The 19,007-nt window shown below is 41.9% G+C and overlaps 1 protein-coding gene across 1 annotated transcript in view; it reads left to right on the top strand.

Annotated features, from left to right (window-relative positions):
* Positions 1-17,275: 17,275 nt before the first annotated feature.
* Positions 17,276-19,007, top strand: part of LOC111866826 (zinc finger protein ZIC 4) — a 109,704-nt gene continuing 107,972 nt past the window's right edge. Inside the window, exon 1 of the mRNA XM_023856122.2 lies at positions 17,276-18,737. Coding sequence (XP_023711890.1) covers positions 17,735-18,737 — 1,003 coding nt within the window. The 5' untranslated portion in view covers positions 17,276-17,734. The remainder of the gene's footprint in view (positions 18,738-19,007) is intronic.

The following is a 19,007-nucleotide window of genomic DNA, read 5'->3' as shown; positions in this document are numbered from 1 at the left end:
ATGCAGGCTATTTTCCAATAGAACCGAAGGCTTGTAGAGTGACTATATTAGATATATCTCAATAGGAGTGAAAACTAGCGATTAAAATTTTTTTCGAGTAACTAATGCAGATTTTATTCAGATAGAACTGAAGGCTTATAGAGTGATTATATTAGGCATATTTCAAAAGGAGTGAATACTAGCGACTCACAGAATTTCGAGTGACTAATGCAGGCTATTTTCCAATAGAACCGAAGGCTTGTAGAGTGACTATATTAGATATATCTCAATAGGAGTGAAAACTAGCGATTAAAATTTTTTTTCGAGTAACTAATGCAGATTTTATTCAGATAGAACTGAAGGCTTATAGAGGGATTATATTAGGCATATTTCAAAAGGAGTGAACACTAGAGACTCACAGACTTTCGAGTGACTAACGCAGGGTATATTCCAATTGAACTGAAAGCGTTAATAACTAGGAACTTCTGGAATAAACAAAATAAGAAAATTCAAATAGAAGTGAATGCTGCAATGACATAGACCTACGCACAGTGACTCTAATGCAGGACGATTCTGATAAAACTGAAGGCTTCAATGATTTAAAACTTATGTAATGACCAGAAAGGGCAAGTTTACATAGAATTGAAAGCTCTAATAACTTAGAAATATATGGAGTGGCTCTAGTGTAGGCTCATGTCGATAGAACTGAATCTTTAATAATTTAGGGACTTATGAAGTGATCAGCGCAGGTCTCATCATCATCAGTAATCTGTCAAGAAGACAGGTCCACAATCTCTTCCAAAACAATTCCTCCATTTAATGCGATCTAGAGCTTTCTCCTTCAAATGACAGTATCCTCTTCTGTCCCCAAGGTCATCCAGCATCTTCTTACGTCTTCTTCCTCGTCTTCTTGTCACTTCTATCCGCCCCTCTATCTTTCCTTCGATAACTTCTTTTAGAAGGCAATTTCTGCGTAAAATATGACCAATCCAATTAGCCTTCCGTTTTCTTATTTCATGTAGGATATTCCTCTGCTCACTGACTCTAATTAACACTTCTTCATTTCTCATATAATCGGTCCAACTGATCTTCTCCATCCTTCTCCAACACCACATTTCGAAACTTTGCAGATGTTTCTGATCTATTGCCCTAAGATAGATAGAACGATAGAAATCAAATCTTTAACAGGAATTGAAGTTCTCGCAACGGTTTTATGAAGAGTTCTATTTATGGGACATAATGCCTCGTAGTCGGCCGCCTCTGTGGTAGAGTGGTCAGAGTTCCTGGCTACAGATCCAGAGGTACGGGTTCGCTACCAGATTATCTGAGATGTAGTGGGTTTGGAATGGGGTCCTCTCAGCCTCGTGAGAATAATTCCTTGAAATAATTGCTCCCGTCTAGAAAACCGAAATTAACGGCCGTGGGGATTCGTTGCGCTGACCACGCGACGACCTCTATCCGCTAAAGTTGGCACTAACTTCGCCGACAAGCGGCGGTCGCTCGGTCGGTATAGTTCGCTTGCGGACTAAAACCACGGAGTTAGGTTAGTTAGTTAAATGCCTGTTAGTCGTTGAAATTAAACCAGCTTTTCGGAACAACATGTTTTCGTCTTCAGGCTCGAAAAATAAGCCAAGAAGGAAACCAGCGTGAAGCAAGTAACAGGCAGCTATGCTTCTTACTTTCTTCGTGCTAGTTTCTTTTTTGGCTTCTTCTACTGCCCTCAAATAGAGACGCCATGTTTTTCGCAAAAAGTTGGTTTGCTTTCAGCGAACTATACGGTATTATATCCCCGAAGACCTAATCATTTACAGCTTTAGTGCGTGAGAAATTTGTGCAGTATCTAGCTTAAATCATTTCCAATAGAACTGAAAGTTCTGTTTATTTAGAAAATTTAAGTGACTCAAGATTATTAGAATGGAAGACAAAGGTGCAGTGATATCATAAGTTCTGTAGTGACAACGCATCAACCTGTTCCAATAATTCTGAAAGAGCAGTGACTTGGAAGATTGTGGTGTGATACTAGAACATTCCCATAGAATAAAAATATGTGGTAGCAGCGAAATATGCAATGACTGTACACAATTCCAATCGACCTAATTTTGAAATTCTTCCAAATTCCTGAATGCGGGAATGACGAGTACGACTGATTCTTAATTCATTTAATAGTTCTTTTTCGATTGCAAGTTTTTAAGTTCGTTGGATAGCTGAGTAGTTATGAATGACGAGATCTTAAATACATGGTCGTGGCCTGTGTTAAGACACTGTCCTGCCGTTTGCCTGGAGAAAACGAGGAACATCACCAGTTACGTAATTCAGAAACCAAGAATAAGTGAAGAATAAGGAATTTTATGAAAACGCTGTGAGAACTTTAAGCAGAATTCCTGCAGTTACGTATTAAGGGTAAAGGTAAAATTGTCCCTACACTTACGTAATTAAGCACTGCGCCATGAAGGCGTATGGATCCATATTTTCTTCACTTCGGCATTAGTTTGTGGTAAGTTCCGTAGTGCTTATATTAAAGAATGAAATAAGAATATTACTATTTTTTTTATTTATTCTTTTTATTTTTATGACAATATGAAATGTTTTATGTCAGATGATTAATCTTAACCGTTTTGAAATAATGGTAGATATATCTGGACGTTAACAGTCACCAAGACAAAACAGAACCCTAACAGCTGCAATGAAATATTGCCCTTGTCAAATATAGGCCCATATACTTATATACGTATATATGTATGTAAAAGCATTTATGCACGTGAGTCTAAATGTGAATGTATGTCATAAAAGCATGTGATATTTATTCTTTAGTTGAACATAACAATATAGACCTATCATAAGAGTGTACAGACACGAATATTGTTTTGGGTGGGTAAAATAATAATGAAGTTATTCGTCTGTATGATTAATTAATTAAGATGGAGGCATAGCTCTATCCGGTGTCCATTGGATAAGGGACTGAGTGATCCTCAGAGGTTGTCTGGGCACTGGCGGGAATCGAACTGCTCGCTGGTCCAGCACGCAGCCTGGTCTCTGTACTCACTGATTCTGCAATAATAATAATCAATATTAAGTTCATGATACAATTAAATAGGCCTAGATTAGTAAAATCAAAGACGAGACATTTCTGTTCAAAGAGTTCTATCGCCTATTCTACTTTCAGAATATGAAATATGTTTCGTAATAGATAGAATGCATAAAACAAAATTTGCGTTCCGTTTCATTGCGGTTCGCTTATCTTATTTCGACGGAAGACTAGTTCATAATTTACGATATCCGTACTTACCACAGCAATAGCCTATATTTTTCTGTCTATTGATTTTAGAAAAAGCTCTACATTAAAATTTCCATTAGGTGTATTTGAAAACAAATGCTTTTTCAAGGTATTTTTTTCGTGGGTTCTTTAGTGACGCTTTCAGAGTCGAACTGTATAGCGTTGGATGATAAGATGATAGGTGAATGATGAATTGTGAAGGACTTGGAAGGAAGCGGTTGTTGCTTAATCGTTGTAGCATTCCGGCATTTTCCTGGAGGGACTGAATAAAACCACGAAAATTCTATCCCGGATAGTTAGTGTCGCAGCCGAATTTGAAACCGTGCATTAATACAAATGTGGAAATTACCTGCAGGCTAAGCTGTTTCTTGAGAATAAGTATTTGGGTCTAACTCACTGACTATATATAAGTAGCTGTGGGTTACATGGAACAGAGTCATTCTTGAGAAACTAATAGTCGCTCAGTTGGTTAAGACATCCCCCAAAAGCTAAATAGCATGTTCATAACAACCCATTATAGAACCCATTCTAAGCCAGTTTAATGGAATCTACTCTCTACTCCCGGCTCCTTTCAGATCCATTAAAATAAGTTATTTTTCTGTAGGCTATAATACACCTAGGCCTCGCAACCGCTCTGTTCCCTTCAGGTTTTCCAACCGTAATTTCGCATTTTGTTCCTACAGCTTCCACTTCCCGTCCATCCTAGCCTCCCTAGATTCACAGTCTGGCGAACAGTACAAATTATATCTCTCTCTCCTGACTGTTAATTGTATTCATGGCCATGTGTGTATTACCGAGGTTACTGCCTGCATATGGCCATCTGTTCTTATCACCTCATTTTTTTAATTTCACCATCAGAAGCATTTCGCCTTAACAGCCATATTCACTGTCTCATAGATCGTCCTTCATAAGTCCCTCACTGGTAGGACTTGTAAACCCCTGCGTCCATCCCCTGTTGATATTTGCCCATTATTTAGTGCAGCTTCGAAAAGTGTATTGTTCTTTAACGGCTAATATTTCCTTCTTGAATTAAGACATATATAATAACGTGGGGCAAGCGGTAGCGTAGCTGTTTGNCAAAAGTCCCTCACTGGTAGGACTTGTAAACCCCTCCGTCCATCCTCTGTTGATATTTATCCATTGTTTAGTGCAGCTTCGAAAAGTGTATTGTTCTTTAACGGCTAACATTTCCTTCTTGAATTAAGACATATATATATAATATTGCGGGACAAGCGGTAGCGTGGCTGTTTCAGGCACTATGCTACAAGCAGCAAGGTTGCGGGTTCGATTCCCCATGACATCATTTATTTCTCAGTTGACCCAGTCCTTCCAGCAGCACTTGTGGATCTGGGGGTCGACTCAGCCTCTAACAGAAATAAGTACCAGGAATTTTCCTGGGGTTATAGGGCGGTCGGCGCGTAAGGCTGACAACGTCACCGCCATCTGTGAATTGATTGTTTAAAGAAAATGTGGGAGCCTCGACGTCTCACAACCTTATGGGCCTCCATGGCTTGTTGAAAGGATAGCTTTGCTTTTATACTCTAAATAGGTCGGAATGGTGTGCACTTAGATAACCCTTCCGTTACGCTGAACCTTGAAGTTCGTGCGAGCTTTCTCACATAGTTCTGTTAGCCTCTACATAATTGCAAGTTCTTACTTGTTTATACTTTCTATACAATCAGAGTTTGACCGCTTCCCTGAGGGTTGATATTTAGGGTGAATGACATTAGTTTTCTGCATAAACCAATAAGAATACACAGATAAAATTAACATTATAAAAATACACACATGAAAAGGAAAACACCAAAACGCATTGGAAAAATAACATATATTTAAAACTGGTGAAAATAAATTACATACGAACGATACAAACATTGATACACATAACCCAATATTNTGAAAATAACTTTCATATGGACGATACAAACATCGATACTCTTAACCCAATATTCAGGACATTGCAGGAAACGGATACCAGCTATCAGCACAGACACAATCCCCCCCTACAGAACAAGTGAACAGAACGACCAAAATGGCTACACGCAGCAAAAACAAAAGAAACCAGCACACCAGAAAACGTAAGTAGCCTTACAGTCACAGAGACAGAATAACGTTAGCTAACATGTCCATCTCTTAAATCAAGGAAACGCTAATATAACCCATTGTTACATATTACAGATACACCAGAACCATGGCTGGTGTGCAAGCAAAAGTAACCACGGTAAGAGATAACTTATAACAGATTTTGTAAGCATTTTACATGCAAAATACAAAAGTGTAACAACAGAGCAGCAGTTCCCGTCTACAATCCTATACACCTATACACCGGGGGTAAAACGGCCAGGCGTGAATCTGACCGCTCAGCTCCATCTAGTACGGAGGTAAAGAATATTGGAACTATACCTCCACTCCCCCATACGTTTTCATGACATGCTGTTTAATTATTGAAACAAAGGAACAAATTTACCTTACCCACTAAGACACAGTCATACAGGAGAGTGCACATAGGTACAGTATGTAGCGCGGTGTGTGTTTAACCTCGACAATAGCTGCAAGTGACCGGTCAGCTTTATGATCAGGCCGCTCTATCGTGGAGGAAATATCTCCTGGGTGTTTGGTGGGCCGCAGAACTCTGTGTGGTTGCAGAGAGGAGAAACCCTGCTTCTGCCGGGAGTCAAACCCAGGCCATCTAGCTCCTAACCAGTCACTTTACTGAGTCCATTGCAGAGAACACAGATGAGTCTACCTAACACCAATTCATTAATGACAAATTTTACAAACATTTTGGGCTGTATAGGTCCATTAGTCCAAGTATAATTAGAATGATCAAGTCAAGGAGGATGAGGTGGGCAGGTATTGTAGCACGAATGGGGGAGACGAGGAATGTGTATAGGATATTGGTGGGAAAGCCAGAAGGAAAGAGACCACAGGGAAGACCAAGGCGTAGGTGGGTGGACAATATTAGAATGGATCTTAGAGAGATAGTATGGGATGATATGGATTGGATAGATCTGGCTCAGGATAGGAACCAGTTGAGGGCTCTTGTGAACACGGTGATGAATCTTCGGGTTCCATAAAATGCTGGGAAATTCTTGGGTAGCTGCAGAATTGGCGGCTCCTCAAGAAGGGCTCAGCTCCATGGCTAAGTAAGTAAGTAAGTAAGTAAGTAGGTCCCATTAGTCACTGCAGCCACACGAAATGCCGGTTCGGCTACCTCCTTTCTCCTCTGTTTCTAAATTAAAATTATGCAGTCTTTTATGTGAGATCTGATATTCTGCTCATGCAAATGGAAATAGCACCTAGCTCCTATCTGCCATGCTACATCAAGTGATATTCTCGAGGGCAGTGCTTTCAATATAGAATTATGTTTATATATTAAACATGGGCTGTAGGAACCGGGGTAGCGTAGTCGGTATAGCCACTTGCTACAGGCTGGACAACCGAAAGATCGGAGTTCGAGTCCCCATAGGTTAAAGATTTTCACTTCCCCATATCTGTAATCCACCCAACCTCCTACACAAAAGGTACCGGGTGCTCTTTCCAAGGGGGTAAAGCGGCCGGGGTGTGAAACTGACCACTCACTTCCAGCTAGTGCCAAGGTCAAGTAAATGTGGATCTATACCTCCACTCACCATACGCCTTCATGGCTTAGTACTTAATTAGTTAAGCTCAGCAACAACTTTACTTTCATGAAATATGGGCTATTGCACATCATGCCACTTTTGCACGAATGCATATCTTATTCATGTGATAGTTCAAGGGTTTGAACCGATGACGTATGCATGTAATACATGTCATTGGCTTGTGCCGGGAGTGAGAAAGAGCGAGAGAATTTGGGAGAGAAAGGAAGAGTAGTATGTTCCTTTGATGTTGCGCGATCTCTATAGAAGCTTTGATTAGATTTCTCCGCCGAAAAGAATTGAATGAGAAGCCTTCTTAAGGTATGTTGTCCAGTTTCATCTCACCTGCACTAACAACTGAAAAACATTGCTTCATTGTCTTTAAGAGTCAGAAGTAAACGTCCTCTTACTCTGAGGGAAGAACATACCATAGCCGACTTGCGACTACTCGACAACTGAGTGCAAAGATAATAAGTAGAAAGTAAACAATTTAGGATATCATACGCTTATAAAGGCCGATCACAGTGGCTGCGTTGCCTGAGGCATGAACTGTTCGCTCGCTCGAATGCTGGGATCGTGGGTTCGAATCCCATTCAATGCATGGATGTCTGTGTGCATTTATTCTGTATTTGTGTTGTTTTGTGTGTATGTAGTGGCCTCGCGGTGGGTTGAACCCCCGTCCAAGTAGTCTTATCGGCTGTGTATAGGATTAAGAAACTAAACAAGCGGCGAATATAAAAAAGGACTGTAGAACCGTAATAACAACAGGCTTATAGAGGAAATTAATATGTGTAAATTAATTTGAACGAAAATGAGTTCTTATTTTAGTCATGCGATTTTAAGTATGGACTCGAATGAATTATGCATGATATTTTCAGCTTGAGGCAACGCTGAGACAAGTTTTAAGTTTAAAGACAAGTAGGTCTTAATAAATATTTCACGTTTTTTAGAGACTAAGACGCGAGTTTGGATTGGTGAATCGGTTTATTGGAACTTCACTAATCGTAACTACAATTAGTTCTCACACTCTCAAGATTACTGTAATCTATAGCACATGTACTGTCGCACATAAGTCTTCTAATTCTTCTTCTGGCCACACTGCTGTTCCCTTGGAACTTCGGAACTCAAGTGAAGTCAATTTTCATTCCCGTATTCTCTCATATTCTCTTGGCACGTACCACGCACAGAAAACACAGTTCTAATGTTGCATAGTGCAGACCACACAGAAAACAAGTCACGTGATTACTATCTCGGCAGTCCATTGGATCGCTGACTCGCTTAGCAACGAGCTATAAACACTCGTCCTATTGTTGCGTGACCTAAGCGCCGTTGCCTAGCTATAAACGTTACAATATAAATGTAAATGTAGTAAATGGCAGCAGTAAACGAAAATAAGGTTTAATTAGAGTTTTCATTTATTTGCTCTGAAGTGAGATTCATTTGCTATGCAGACAAATAGACATCGGGCTCGTGTAACCTAAACTGAACCCCTATTTCGGATTTTAGTGTTATTGTCGCCTACCTATAATGACACTTCCAGTACTTACACGTTCCTATAGACTCAAGGTCCACCTTGCCGTTTCATCATGGCAGCCGCTTTCAATGTTCATATTTTACTTATCTGTCGCTCTTGTCATGGGTCAGAACCAGCGGTTTATGAAGCACTGCTAATCTGTAAATTGAACTGTATCGAATGTGGGGTCACAAAAATGTGTGGGCACAAAAAATATCCTAACAAATTATGAAGAATAATTAGCAAGCCTGCATACTTCCTGTCTGCATGTACAATTATGTAGGTCTTCATAAATACATCAGTTATAGAGGGCCGTGAAATGACTTTCTGAAATGGACAGGATTTCTCGCGCATGGATAAGTATAGATACATTCTGTAGACTCTGGTAGCATAGGCCTGTTGAACTTCTGATTTAGTTACGAACTCAATTGAGGCGTCCATCCATCCGTCCATCCATCCATCCATCCTTCCGTCCGTCCGTCCGTCCATCCATCCATCCATCCATCCATCCATCTATCTACGGCCCTTGTGGACTTTGGCTGCTTTTTCCAGTTTCTTAATCTATACACAGTCGATGGGACTCATTAGACGGGAAATCGGCCCGTCGCAAGGTCGCTACCTACACACAGAACAAACGCAAACAGACATACATGCCTCGAGTGGGATTCGAACCCACGGCCCCAGTGTTCGAACGGGGGAAGACGGTCCATGCCTTAGATCGCACTGCCACTGTGATCGGCTCTTGAGGAATCAATTTGCATAAAATAAGGGCTGTGTAAATTAATTACAACAAAAGCATTTCTCGACGCCGTATAACCGACAGGCCTCTCAGAAAGTGACAAATCGTGTTGGGAGTTTATATATAATAGTATATTCCGAATTTAGGTATAAGACTTTAGGACTATACGTTAATTTCCAGGCTTTTTAGTCCTGTTTTATGATTAGCAGTAAGCCCTAAGGACGGACATAAACTGAAGCTGCAGGCAATTATCATCATGCTCATGTGTGCGAGCCTTCTACCAACTCTTGAAACAGCTGTCTGCGCCTTCTACCAACTCCTGAAACAGCTGACTGAGCCTTCTACCAACTCCTGAAACAGCTGGTTGAGCCTTCTACCAACTCCTTGAAAAGCTGGATGATTTTCATGTAAATTCATACGAATGTCATGCCCCTAGAAGTTACTTCCTACGTTGGCATATTTCAGTTTCATACATCAGCAATACCAACAAGACGGCCTTTCGAAAGCTGGGGGGAGGTTAGCGACAGCCGCTACTAAATTTAAGTTTCTGAAGTTTTGTGTGGTAATACATTTTCCAAATATATGCACGTCTGTCTTAGCCTATGTGGTTATCAAATATTTATAGAGTTTAGAAAATCAAAAAGAAGGCCGCGTGAAATGTGTAAACCTTTTACTGATTTAGGTCTCATTATATAACGAGTTAACCCTTAATTATTCAAACCAAATATAAATTTCCTTCCCGTAGCAGAGAATATGAGAAAAGCTGTAACCTACAGTAAAAGATTTCAAACTAAATAAGCGATAAAAAATTAATTAGGCTCTATTTCCTTGAGTTGTCACAAAGAGAGAATTTATAATATTGTTAGCTTGTATTTGTCACCTACACCATTATAATAAAAGATGCCATAATTCTTGCAGGTATTTGTCCCTTGCTTTGCAACTTTCGTCGTGTGCAAAGACACGCAATATTCGGCTGTGACATACGGCAGTATATAGCCTGTGCACAGATTAGAGTTATCAAAACACCTTATATCTTCTGGGCCTCTAGGCTTATACCTTAGACGTGCTAATTTTTATCCCTAGAAATATTGAAACTGGCGGATGTGACGTAACCACTTCCACCGATCAGAAACAACTTCTGTAATTTTCCAAAGTCGTTGAAATTGAATGGGCGTTAAGCTATCAATACATTTGCCTGTTTTAAGCCTTACAGGATAACTTTCACTCGTAATGTCATACGAATAAAGAACTGAATTGAAAACGAAATTCAGTTTCTTCATAAGTAGGTTCATACACGTATTACCATATTTTTGGAAGATAGTCCGGGGCACAATAAAATTTAAGATAGATATTAGGTTATCACAGCCCTGAATATAAAGTGTACCAACTTCTGGTATATTATGCTGTGTAGTCCGGTGAAATTCAACTGACGTTTCTGAGAAAAATGTCACCTTCATCTTCAGGATAGACGAAAACTCAAGCAAAAAAACTAGCATGAAGCAGACAGCAAGCAGGCTGTACTTATTACTTGCTTCATTCTATTTTATTCTTTCTCCGAAACGTCAGGTTATTTCCAGCTGACTGCACGTCATTTTATCACAGAAGACAAAACACTTCACACTTTAAGAAGACAGGGAGGAATTGGGGGAGGTAGGAAGGTAAAAAGGTAAAGTTGTCCCTATGCTCAACGAATGAAAGCACTACACCATGAAGGCGTATGGGGGAGTGCATGTATAGATCCACATTTTCTTGACCTTTGCACTATCTAGAGGTTAGTGGTCTGCTTCACGCTCCGGCCACTATACCCCTGGGGAGAGAGCCCCCGGTACTCATTGGATAGGAGGTTGGGTGGATCCCAGAGACGGTCTTGACGTTTTGAAGAAGAGAAAATTCTTGACCCAACCAGGACTCGAACTCTGACCCCCTCGGTCTTCCAGGCCGTAGCCAGTCGCTATACCGACTACGCAACCCCGGCTAGGTAGGGAGGGGTATATTAAATGTTTAAAACTGTATTCATCTTTCTAAAAAATCACTTTTTTTCTGTTGGGCTGTTCACTACATGAGAGGCGGTGGTGGACTGGAGTTCCATGCGCCTACATAAAATTATGCTAAGTTTTGGGCCCTTTTCTGGGTAATGAAAAGGTTTTCAAACGCCCTTACATTTGGAAAAGTCTCCTTATTGCAGGCAGTAATGACAGAAAACGTGTTGACACCCTGCAGTAGAGTTTTGCTCTCAGTATCAGTGCCACCACGGAAGCGGGCTCGTTCCGTAACGCGAACTGTGTTCATGTGAACACATTTGTCCTGTTTCCAATCATCAACGTTTCATCTCCTGCTGGAGGCATTCCACACAGTCCTGCACGATACATGCATCACAGCTTATTGCAGCTATGCCTGTCCCCATTCTGTCAGTTTTCTAATGTGATTAGTTTTCCTGAATAAAGTGCGCTACCAATATTGGCGTTAACGTTGTCATCAAAGAAACTAGGAGCTGTTCTGTCCTTTGTTCTTTAATTGAACTTTTAATAGCATTGACAATGATTTCAGAAATTTAACCCTTGAAGGAGTGTACGTAAAAGTAAAGTTGTTCCTGTGCTTAACTAATTAAGCACTACGCCATGAAGGCGTAGGGGGGGAGTGTATTTATAGACCCACGTTTTCTTGACCTCGGCACTATTTGGAGGTGATTGGTCAGCTTCATGTCCCAGTCGTTTTACCCCCGGGGAAAGGGTCCCTGTTACCCTTTGGATAGGAGGCGGAGTGGGTCCCAGAGCAGGTCTAGATGACATGGAGAAGTAAAAAGACTTGCCTCCACCGGGACTCGAACTCCCAATCTTCGGTCGTCCAGCCCCTAGCCAATCTCTATACCGCCTGAGCTATTCTGGTTCGTGAATGAATGTACGTCCAATAATTTAATATTTACAACTTTCATGTGATGAAAGAACCGAATCACGATTAATGTTATCCCTATGATGACTGAATTTCTTCTAAATGGCTTACATATAGCTTCAGTTCATACATAACCAGCAGCGCATTACGTCTCTGGTACAGAAGCCGAGCTATTGGTGCTGCATAGGGACAAAATCTTTGATTATTGTGAGAACCAGAAGCAGCACACAGGTACACTCGGGGGGTAGAATGGAGAGTTAATATTAAAGCAGGCGGTATATAAAGTAACCACTGGGATGCAGAGGGTAATAGTACTGATTTTCTATTAAACGCTTCTCTGCTTGCGGGGAAAGAAATTACTACAGATAATTCCCTAGATGAAGAGATCTATCTTAGGGATATGAAACCGTGTAGTCCGCTGAAAGAGAACGAGTATTTCCGGGGAAACGTCACCTTCATCTTCAGGGTTGAAGAAAAGTCAATAAAGAAAACAGTGTGAAGTAGGAAGCAAGCAGAGCTCTTCTGTCCTGAGGTGAAAGGGACCAATGGTTGAGGTTAGCTCTGTCTGATAGACCCAACAGAGTAGGTACCTCCAACCCATACTCCTGAGGACGGAAACAGATCCAGTTTCCGAAATGGGTTCTTTACGTAGAATACCGGACGATAACACAATTAGTTCCGAGTTTGACACACGATGATCAGAATTATTTAATGTCGTCTTCGGTTAGAGTTTCACTCAAAACACAATTACGTTTCCACAATTTAAATTCTGAAGAATTTGTGGGGAACATATTACAAAACAGTGCACTCACACCAAAAGCTCGGCGCCGTCTGATTCCAGCTGGGGTCAAAGTACAACTGCACTTACCCACTCGAGCAATTGGACTCATTTCTCGTTTGCTTCTGTTCTCTCTTACAACGGTGCATAATGAAACTTTATGTCGATAACAGGCCATTTCAGAACATACGTGTATGCTCTGATTTTTCTCATTTTGAAAAGATAAATTGAGGCTTATGTTATCACTCTGCTGTCTGTGTGTCTATGTGTCCCCCTAACGTTTCTAGTCAATGACTCTGTAAATACGTTCCCGCGGCAACTAACACACACGCATACATAGAAGAAATCTATGCGGTCCGTTCCATATCGAATATTCAGTACATAGTAAAGGAAAGTGACCATCAGATGTTCCTGCAGATTCTTGTTACTGTAAGTGCACAGCGATGGTTAAATGTTGAAATCCGAGACGTTCCTCCAATTCTTAATCAAGCGGCCATGACCCCGGGTCAAGATATTAAAACACGCGATCACCACAGATAGATATCTGATAGATAACAACCGCTCGAAACTGTAAAGAAGTTCACGTATAAAATACTTGATATTACAATATATTCGGGGTTCCGTGACGAATAAAACGGGCTATGGATTGGATCTATTGGCACTTCCGTACAATTACAATTCAAATTCAATATAGCAGATTTATGTGAGAAATAAAGAAGTGTTAATTAGAGTCAGTGAGCAGAGGAATATCCTACACGAAATAAGAAAACGGAAGGCTAATTGGATTGGTCATGTTTTACGCAGAAACTGCCTTCTAAAAGAAGTTATCGAAGGAAAGATAGAGGGGCGGATAGAAGTGACAAGAAGACGAGGAAGAAGACGTAAGAAGATGCTGGATGACCTTGGGGACAGAAGAGGATATTGTCATTTGAAGGAGAAAGCTCTATATCGCATTATGTGGAGGAATTGTTTTGGAAGAGACTGTGGACCTGTCGTCTTGACAGATTACTGATGATGATGATGATGATAGCAGATCACAATCCACGGCTATGCAGGACTCGCTTCATTCCTCAGTGGACTACGAGTGGCTTCCCTTCCTACTGTGATTGGCTCGGTTCTGATTTACCAGTCGGTCGCTCTTCCAGCTCCGTTGTCCAGTGGTTAACAATCTACAGCTGAACACTGAACTCTCTTACGAATGCCGAGGGAAGAGTCACTTATGACTGAACTCTCCTGAACTGAACTAACTTCCAAGCGAACCGAATATAGCTCACCATCTCCAGCAGGTCGTGCATTATTCTGTTCCATCCGTTGCCACGGGAATATGTGTTTGGCGAGCCGTTGGCTAGCAATGGACCCTCACGTCTGTTAGTTGCCGTAGGGACGTGTATTACCGAAACGTTGCCTGGAAATGGTCATATTAGTCATACTATCATTCAGTTCAGAATGATTTATCCCGCAATGTCTCCTATCTAAATCCATAGACTACAGATTGGAACACAGTGCTACATATAGCTCTTCTAGTGGTTAAGGCACTATGCTACACGTCGGAAGCTCACGGGTTCAAATACCGTTGAGGTCATTGGATTTTTTTCAATTGACCTAATCCTTCCGGCCGCACTATGGCCCTGGGGTTCACTCAGCCTCTAACAGAAATGAGTACCAGGAATTAAATAAATAATTTTCCTGGGGAGTAAATCGCGGCTGACAACCTTACCGCCATCTTTGAGCCGATTGTCTAGATAATGTCACACAACCCTTTGGGGTTTACTTACTTTACTTACTTTACAAACAACTGGTCTACAAATAACAGTGGAGAGGTTACTTCGTCACACGAACAACATATCTCGGCCCAGACAGACCAGCGTCAGTTGATACGTGAGAAATCTATATAATTACAGTGATAATATAAATCTAATATTTCTGTCTAAATTACGTCGGATTGAACTTGATAGCATATGCACTAAAGAAAAAAAAATATTAAAACATAACAATGTACGTAAAAGTAAAAAAGTAAGGGATCTCTGTAACAGGCCGTGGAGACCCATAGGGTTGTGAGATGTTGAGGTTCCCACATTTTATAGATGGCGGCAAGGTTGTCACTCCTACACGCAGGCCGCCCTTTACCCTCAAAGATATTCCAAGAATATTCCTGGTACTCAGTTCTGTTAGAGGCTGAGTCGACCCCAGGGCCATAGTGCCGCTGGAAGGCTTAGGTTAACTGAAAAAATCCAATGACATCATCGGAACTCGAACCCGCGACCTTCCGGCTTGTAGTATAGTGCCTCAACGAACTACGCTACCGTGTACCCCGATCCCATATACCAACTGAATTAAAAAATTAAAAATAGTATATTGTTAAGAGAGACAGGGGGATTTCCAAGGGAGGAAGGACACACTTTCAGAGTTGACGTGATAAGTTATATGTGTATTTGTGTTGGGGGAGGATTTTCATGTTTAGTTTATGGTTAATTTATATTTTGGGGACAATGGTGAGGGAACTGGCATGAGAGTACATTGATTACGTGATGGTTTCTTCTTGAATGTTATTGGAATATAGATCTGATGTTAGTTAGATCTTTCGTTTCGTTGATGGATGAGGAATTACATAATTCGTAGGTCTCTACTTCACTTTATGCACTTCTACCAGTCTACACTTCTAACCGAGTAGGGTGAGGATGCGATCAAGGAGGATAAAACAGCTGAACAAGAGGACGGAAGTGACCTTTTGGGAACATAATATTAAATTGGATCTTTAATAAACAGAGTGCGAGTCTGTGGATAGAACAGGATTCAGCAGTGAACTTCTGTGAATGCAATTACGAAAATTCGGGGGCTTTAAAAGACAAGGAATTTCTTGACTAGTTAGCGACTATAGTCTTTCGAAGATCTGCTCCGTATATTTAGTCAATAATTAATGTGCAATTCAAGTCTGAACCAAGAAATGTGCTTCTCTATTAGGTTGCAAGGAAACTGGGACTTGGTCTATGAACAAAATTCCTTGTGCTAATTTAAATTATAAAGTTTAGAAGACAAGTATGACAATAGGGTTCAGTAAAATTATTAAACACATATCTAATGAGTAATGGCTCTTAATAGATTTGTATCTCAGTATTATCTAATTTATTCTGTGTTTGTGTTGTTCTGTATGTAGGTAGCGGCCTTGAGACTGTCTGATCCCCCGTCCAAAGAGTCCTATCTACTGTCTTAAGATTGAGAAATTGAAGTCAAACGAAGCGTTTCACGAATGCCGTGTGCTCCAGATGGGAGCAACAGGAATCGATTGATGGTTATATATATATATATATAGATGGATGGATAGATAGAGACAAACAGAAAGACAGGCAGGCAGACAGGCAGATAGATAGATAGTAATGTGGGCCCCACTTTTATATGGCTCTTGTGCAAATTTCTCTACGTGTCTCTATATTGCAGCTTAAATTAGTCCCAACAATCCTACATTCAACATAGCCTATGTCTAAGCCTGAACTGAGCCCTGCTTTCCTTTAAATAAATTCATAAATAATAATAGGCCTAAATAATTTATTGATAAGCCTTTATCGGTAGTCATTTTTTTAGATGACTCGATAACATGAAATATGATATACTTTCCTTTTAGGCATGGTGAACTGCACAGGCGCGAGACCATGGTGATTACTATTAAAGTATTTTCTGATAGGCGTACTACTCATTTGATCGCTAGATTAGCCTTATATTTGATAAGCCTGTAGTGTAATATATGATACTTCAAATTATAGTTCACTCTGTTTAGGCTACAGGCTTATTATTAAATTCTTTTAACGATAGTCAAATGGCCCACATTTTTATCAATATTTATCATAAATGTTCCTGTTATAGTCTCATTTTAACAAACATTTTATCTCAGTCAATTTTTCGGAATCTTTGGTCATTGTCAACGTATTGACATTTTCATGCCTTTATTGAATTGTTGTTGCAATTTATGTCCACTCATCTGATACAAAATTGTAGGTGGTCTGGCTCTCATCTTGTCGAGAGTGTCACATTAACATGGAGCTTATTAAATGACATTCTGCTCAGTCTTTTATTGCCTGTAGGAATAACATGACGAAACACCACGAGGGGGTGTTGTCGCGATGCTAGCTCGCAGCATGATACAGTCCTCCAACCCCGGAGTCGCTCGTTCAACTAACCAGGGGGTTTGAAACCAACAGCTTCTGCTCTTCTGGAATCCTCGTGGGCTGGGCTCCTGCGCCACAGTAGGGCGCATGCTCCTCCCCTCATCTTATCTACCATTGGTTAATCTGACGTTGTGTAACCAATGACAGCCATTCGAGTCTCTCACCAATACGCAGGGGTCCTTGTAAAGCCTGCAGGGGGTCTACAGCTCAGTTAGCGAATGGGAGAACTGATAATTCCCCGCCTTCAAGCCTTTTTTTTTCCGTCTTGTAGGGTAACCCCCTCTGTAGCTGTTGGCGTTGTTGTTTTGAGACGTAGAGGGAGGGCTACGTGATGTGCTCAGTCCCGCTGAGAATTCGGAATCAAACAGTTGCATACCACGACTAGTGTGCCGCCGACTTTTGTTCTTGTTTTCTGGAGCACTGGGATACTCCGGGGGGGCAGCACTGTGCAGTGACACCGATACATACGTGCGTGTGATCAAAATGTGTTTTTGTCAGAGATGATAGCCGTGGTTACATTTTTAGGGGGGGTTGAAATCTGGAGATACGTAGGCCTAATGTTCTCTTCGTTAAATTATCCAAGTTAAGACTGCATGTACAGTTGGGTGCTCGTAGCTGGAGAGTCATTTGACCGCCAGTAGGGGGTCTGTGGAAGAGGAGAACCAGGGCATTGTGAAACAGACTAGTTCATGTTGTTGGAAGTATAATATTTATAAACGAAAAGTGCCAGAGGTGGTGGAGGCCCCTGACCTCCTCCCACAAACTGTTTCCGGTTACCCAAAATGTTAAACCCATTTATGGACACCACTCATCATCACCTGGCAACGATGGGTCTGAAAATGAGTCCACCGCCTGTGGTATCCCCCCAGTCAGGAGGGCACCAAATCGCCTCTGCTGGGACCATGTCCTCGTCTGTTGCAACTGGCGGGTCCGCGACAGGCGACATCTCTGCTGGACAGCCAGGCTCGGCAATGAACCATCACAATCATTTTTCACCACAGGCCACGAATGGGTATCACCATCACACGGCGATGGGTCACCACCTGAATCCCCACGCCGGGTACGCGGCGAGGGACTTCCTTCTTCGGCGGGAACATCACCACGACTTCTCGGCGGCACCTGTGCCTTCAGCGGCCGCGGGAACCACTGACCCCGCGGCGGCGGCCGTCCTGTTCCCGTCCACCGCATTACATCACGACCCCGCGCCGCAGCTGAACCATCACCACCACCATCACCACCAGCCCTTAGCGAATCACCACTTGAATCATCACATGCGGCTCGGCATGGATGTGTATACCCGTGCTGCGGCCGAGCACCATCCATATCATCAAGCGTCAACACATCACCAATTCGCGGCCATGAACGCGGCTGCAGCTCATCATCACGCCATCACCAGCATGGCACCTCATCACCCGGCTCACCACGCCACTCACCACGGGGCGTTCTTCAGATATATGCGGCAACCTGTGAAGCAGGAGATGTCGTGCATGTGGATCGAACCCGAGCAGCCTGTTCCAAGGAAGACGTGCGGAAAGACATTCACGACGATGCACGAGATCGTGACCCATCTGACTGTAGAGCACGTCGGCGGTCCCGAGTGCACAACGCACGCCTGCTTCTGGCAGAGCTGTCCCAGGAACGGGAGGCCCTTCAAGGCGAAGTACAAACTCGTGAATCATATTCGTGTTCATACGGGCGAGAAGCCGTTCCCTTGTCCCTTCCCCGGATGCGGCAAAGTGTTCGCCAGGTCCGAGAACCTCAAGATACACAAGAGGACGCACACCGGTGAGTTTGTCTCAAGTTAATGCACCCCCCCCCTCCTCCTCTGCTGTGTTTCTATGTGTGTCGGGCAAAATGCATATATAAAATCATGGTTACTGATGTTTCACTTCCTAATAGAGTGTCCGAAGAAACCATTTACTTCTTTGTAGGTAGGTTCCCTATTTGCTGTAGGTCAGCAGGGTTATATGGGCCCAAATGCGTATCCATTTTGTGTTTGACGTGGTGTATTACAAACGAGAATGAAAGATAAGTCATAACGCTGAATCTGCAAAT

This window comes from Cryptotermes secundus, unplaced genomic scaffold, assembly GCF_002891405.2.
Source record: "Cryptotermes secundus unplaced genomic scaffold, Csec_1.0 scaffold446, whole genome shotgun sequence".
Taxonomy (NCBI): domain Eukaryota; kingdom Metazoa; phylum Arthropoda; class Insecta; order Blattodea; family Kalotermitidae; genus Cryptotermes; species Cryptotermes secundus.
This window is presented reverse-complemented; position numbering and strand designations above follow the sequence as displayed.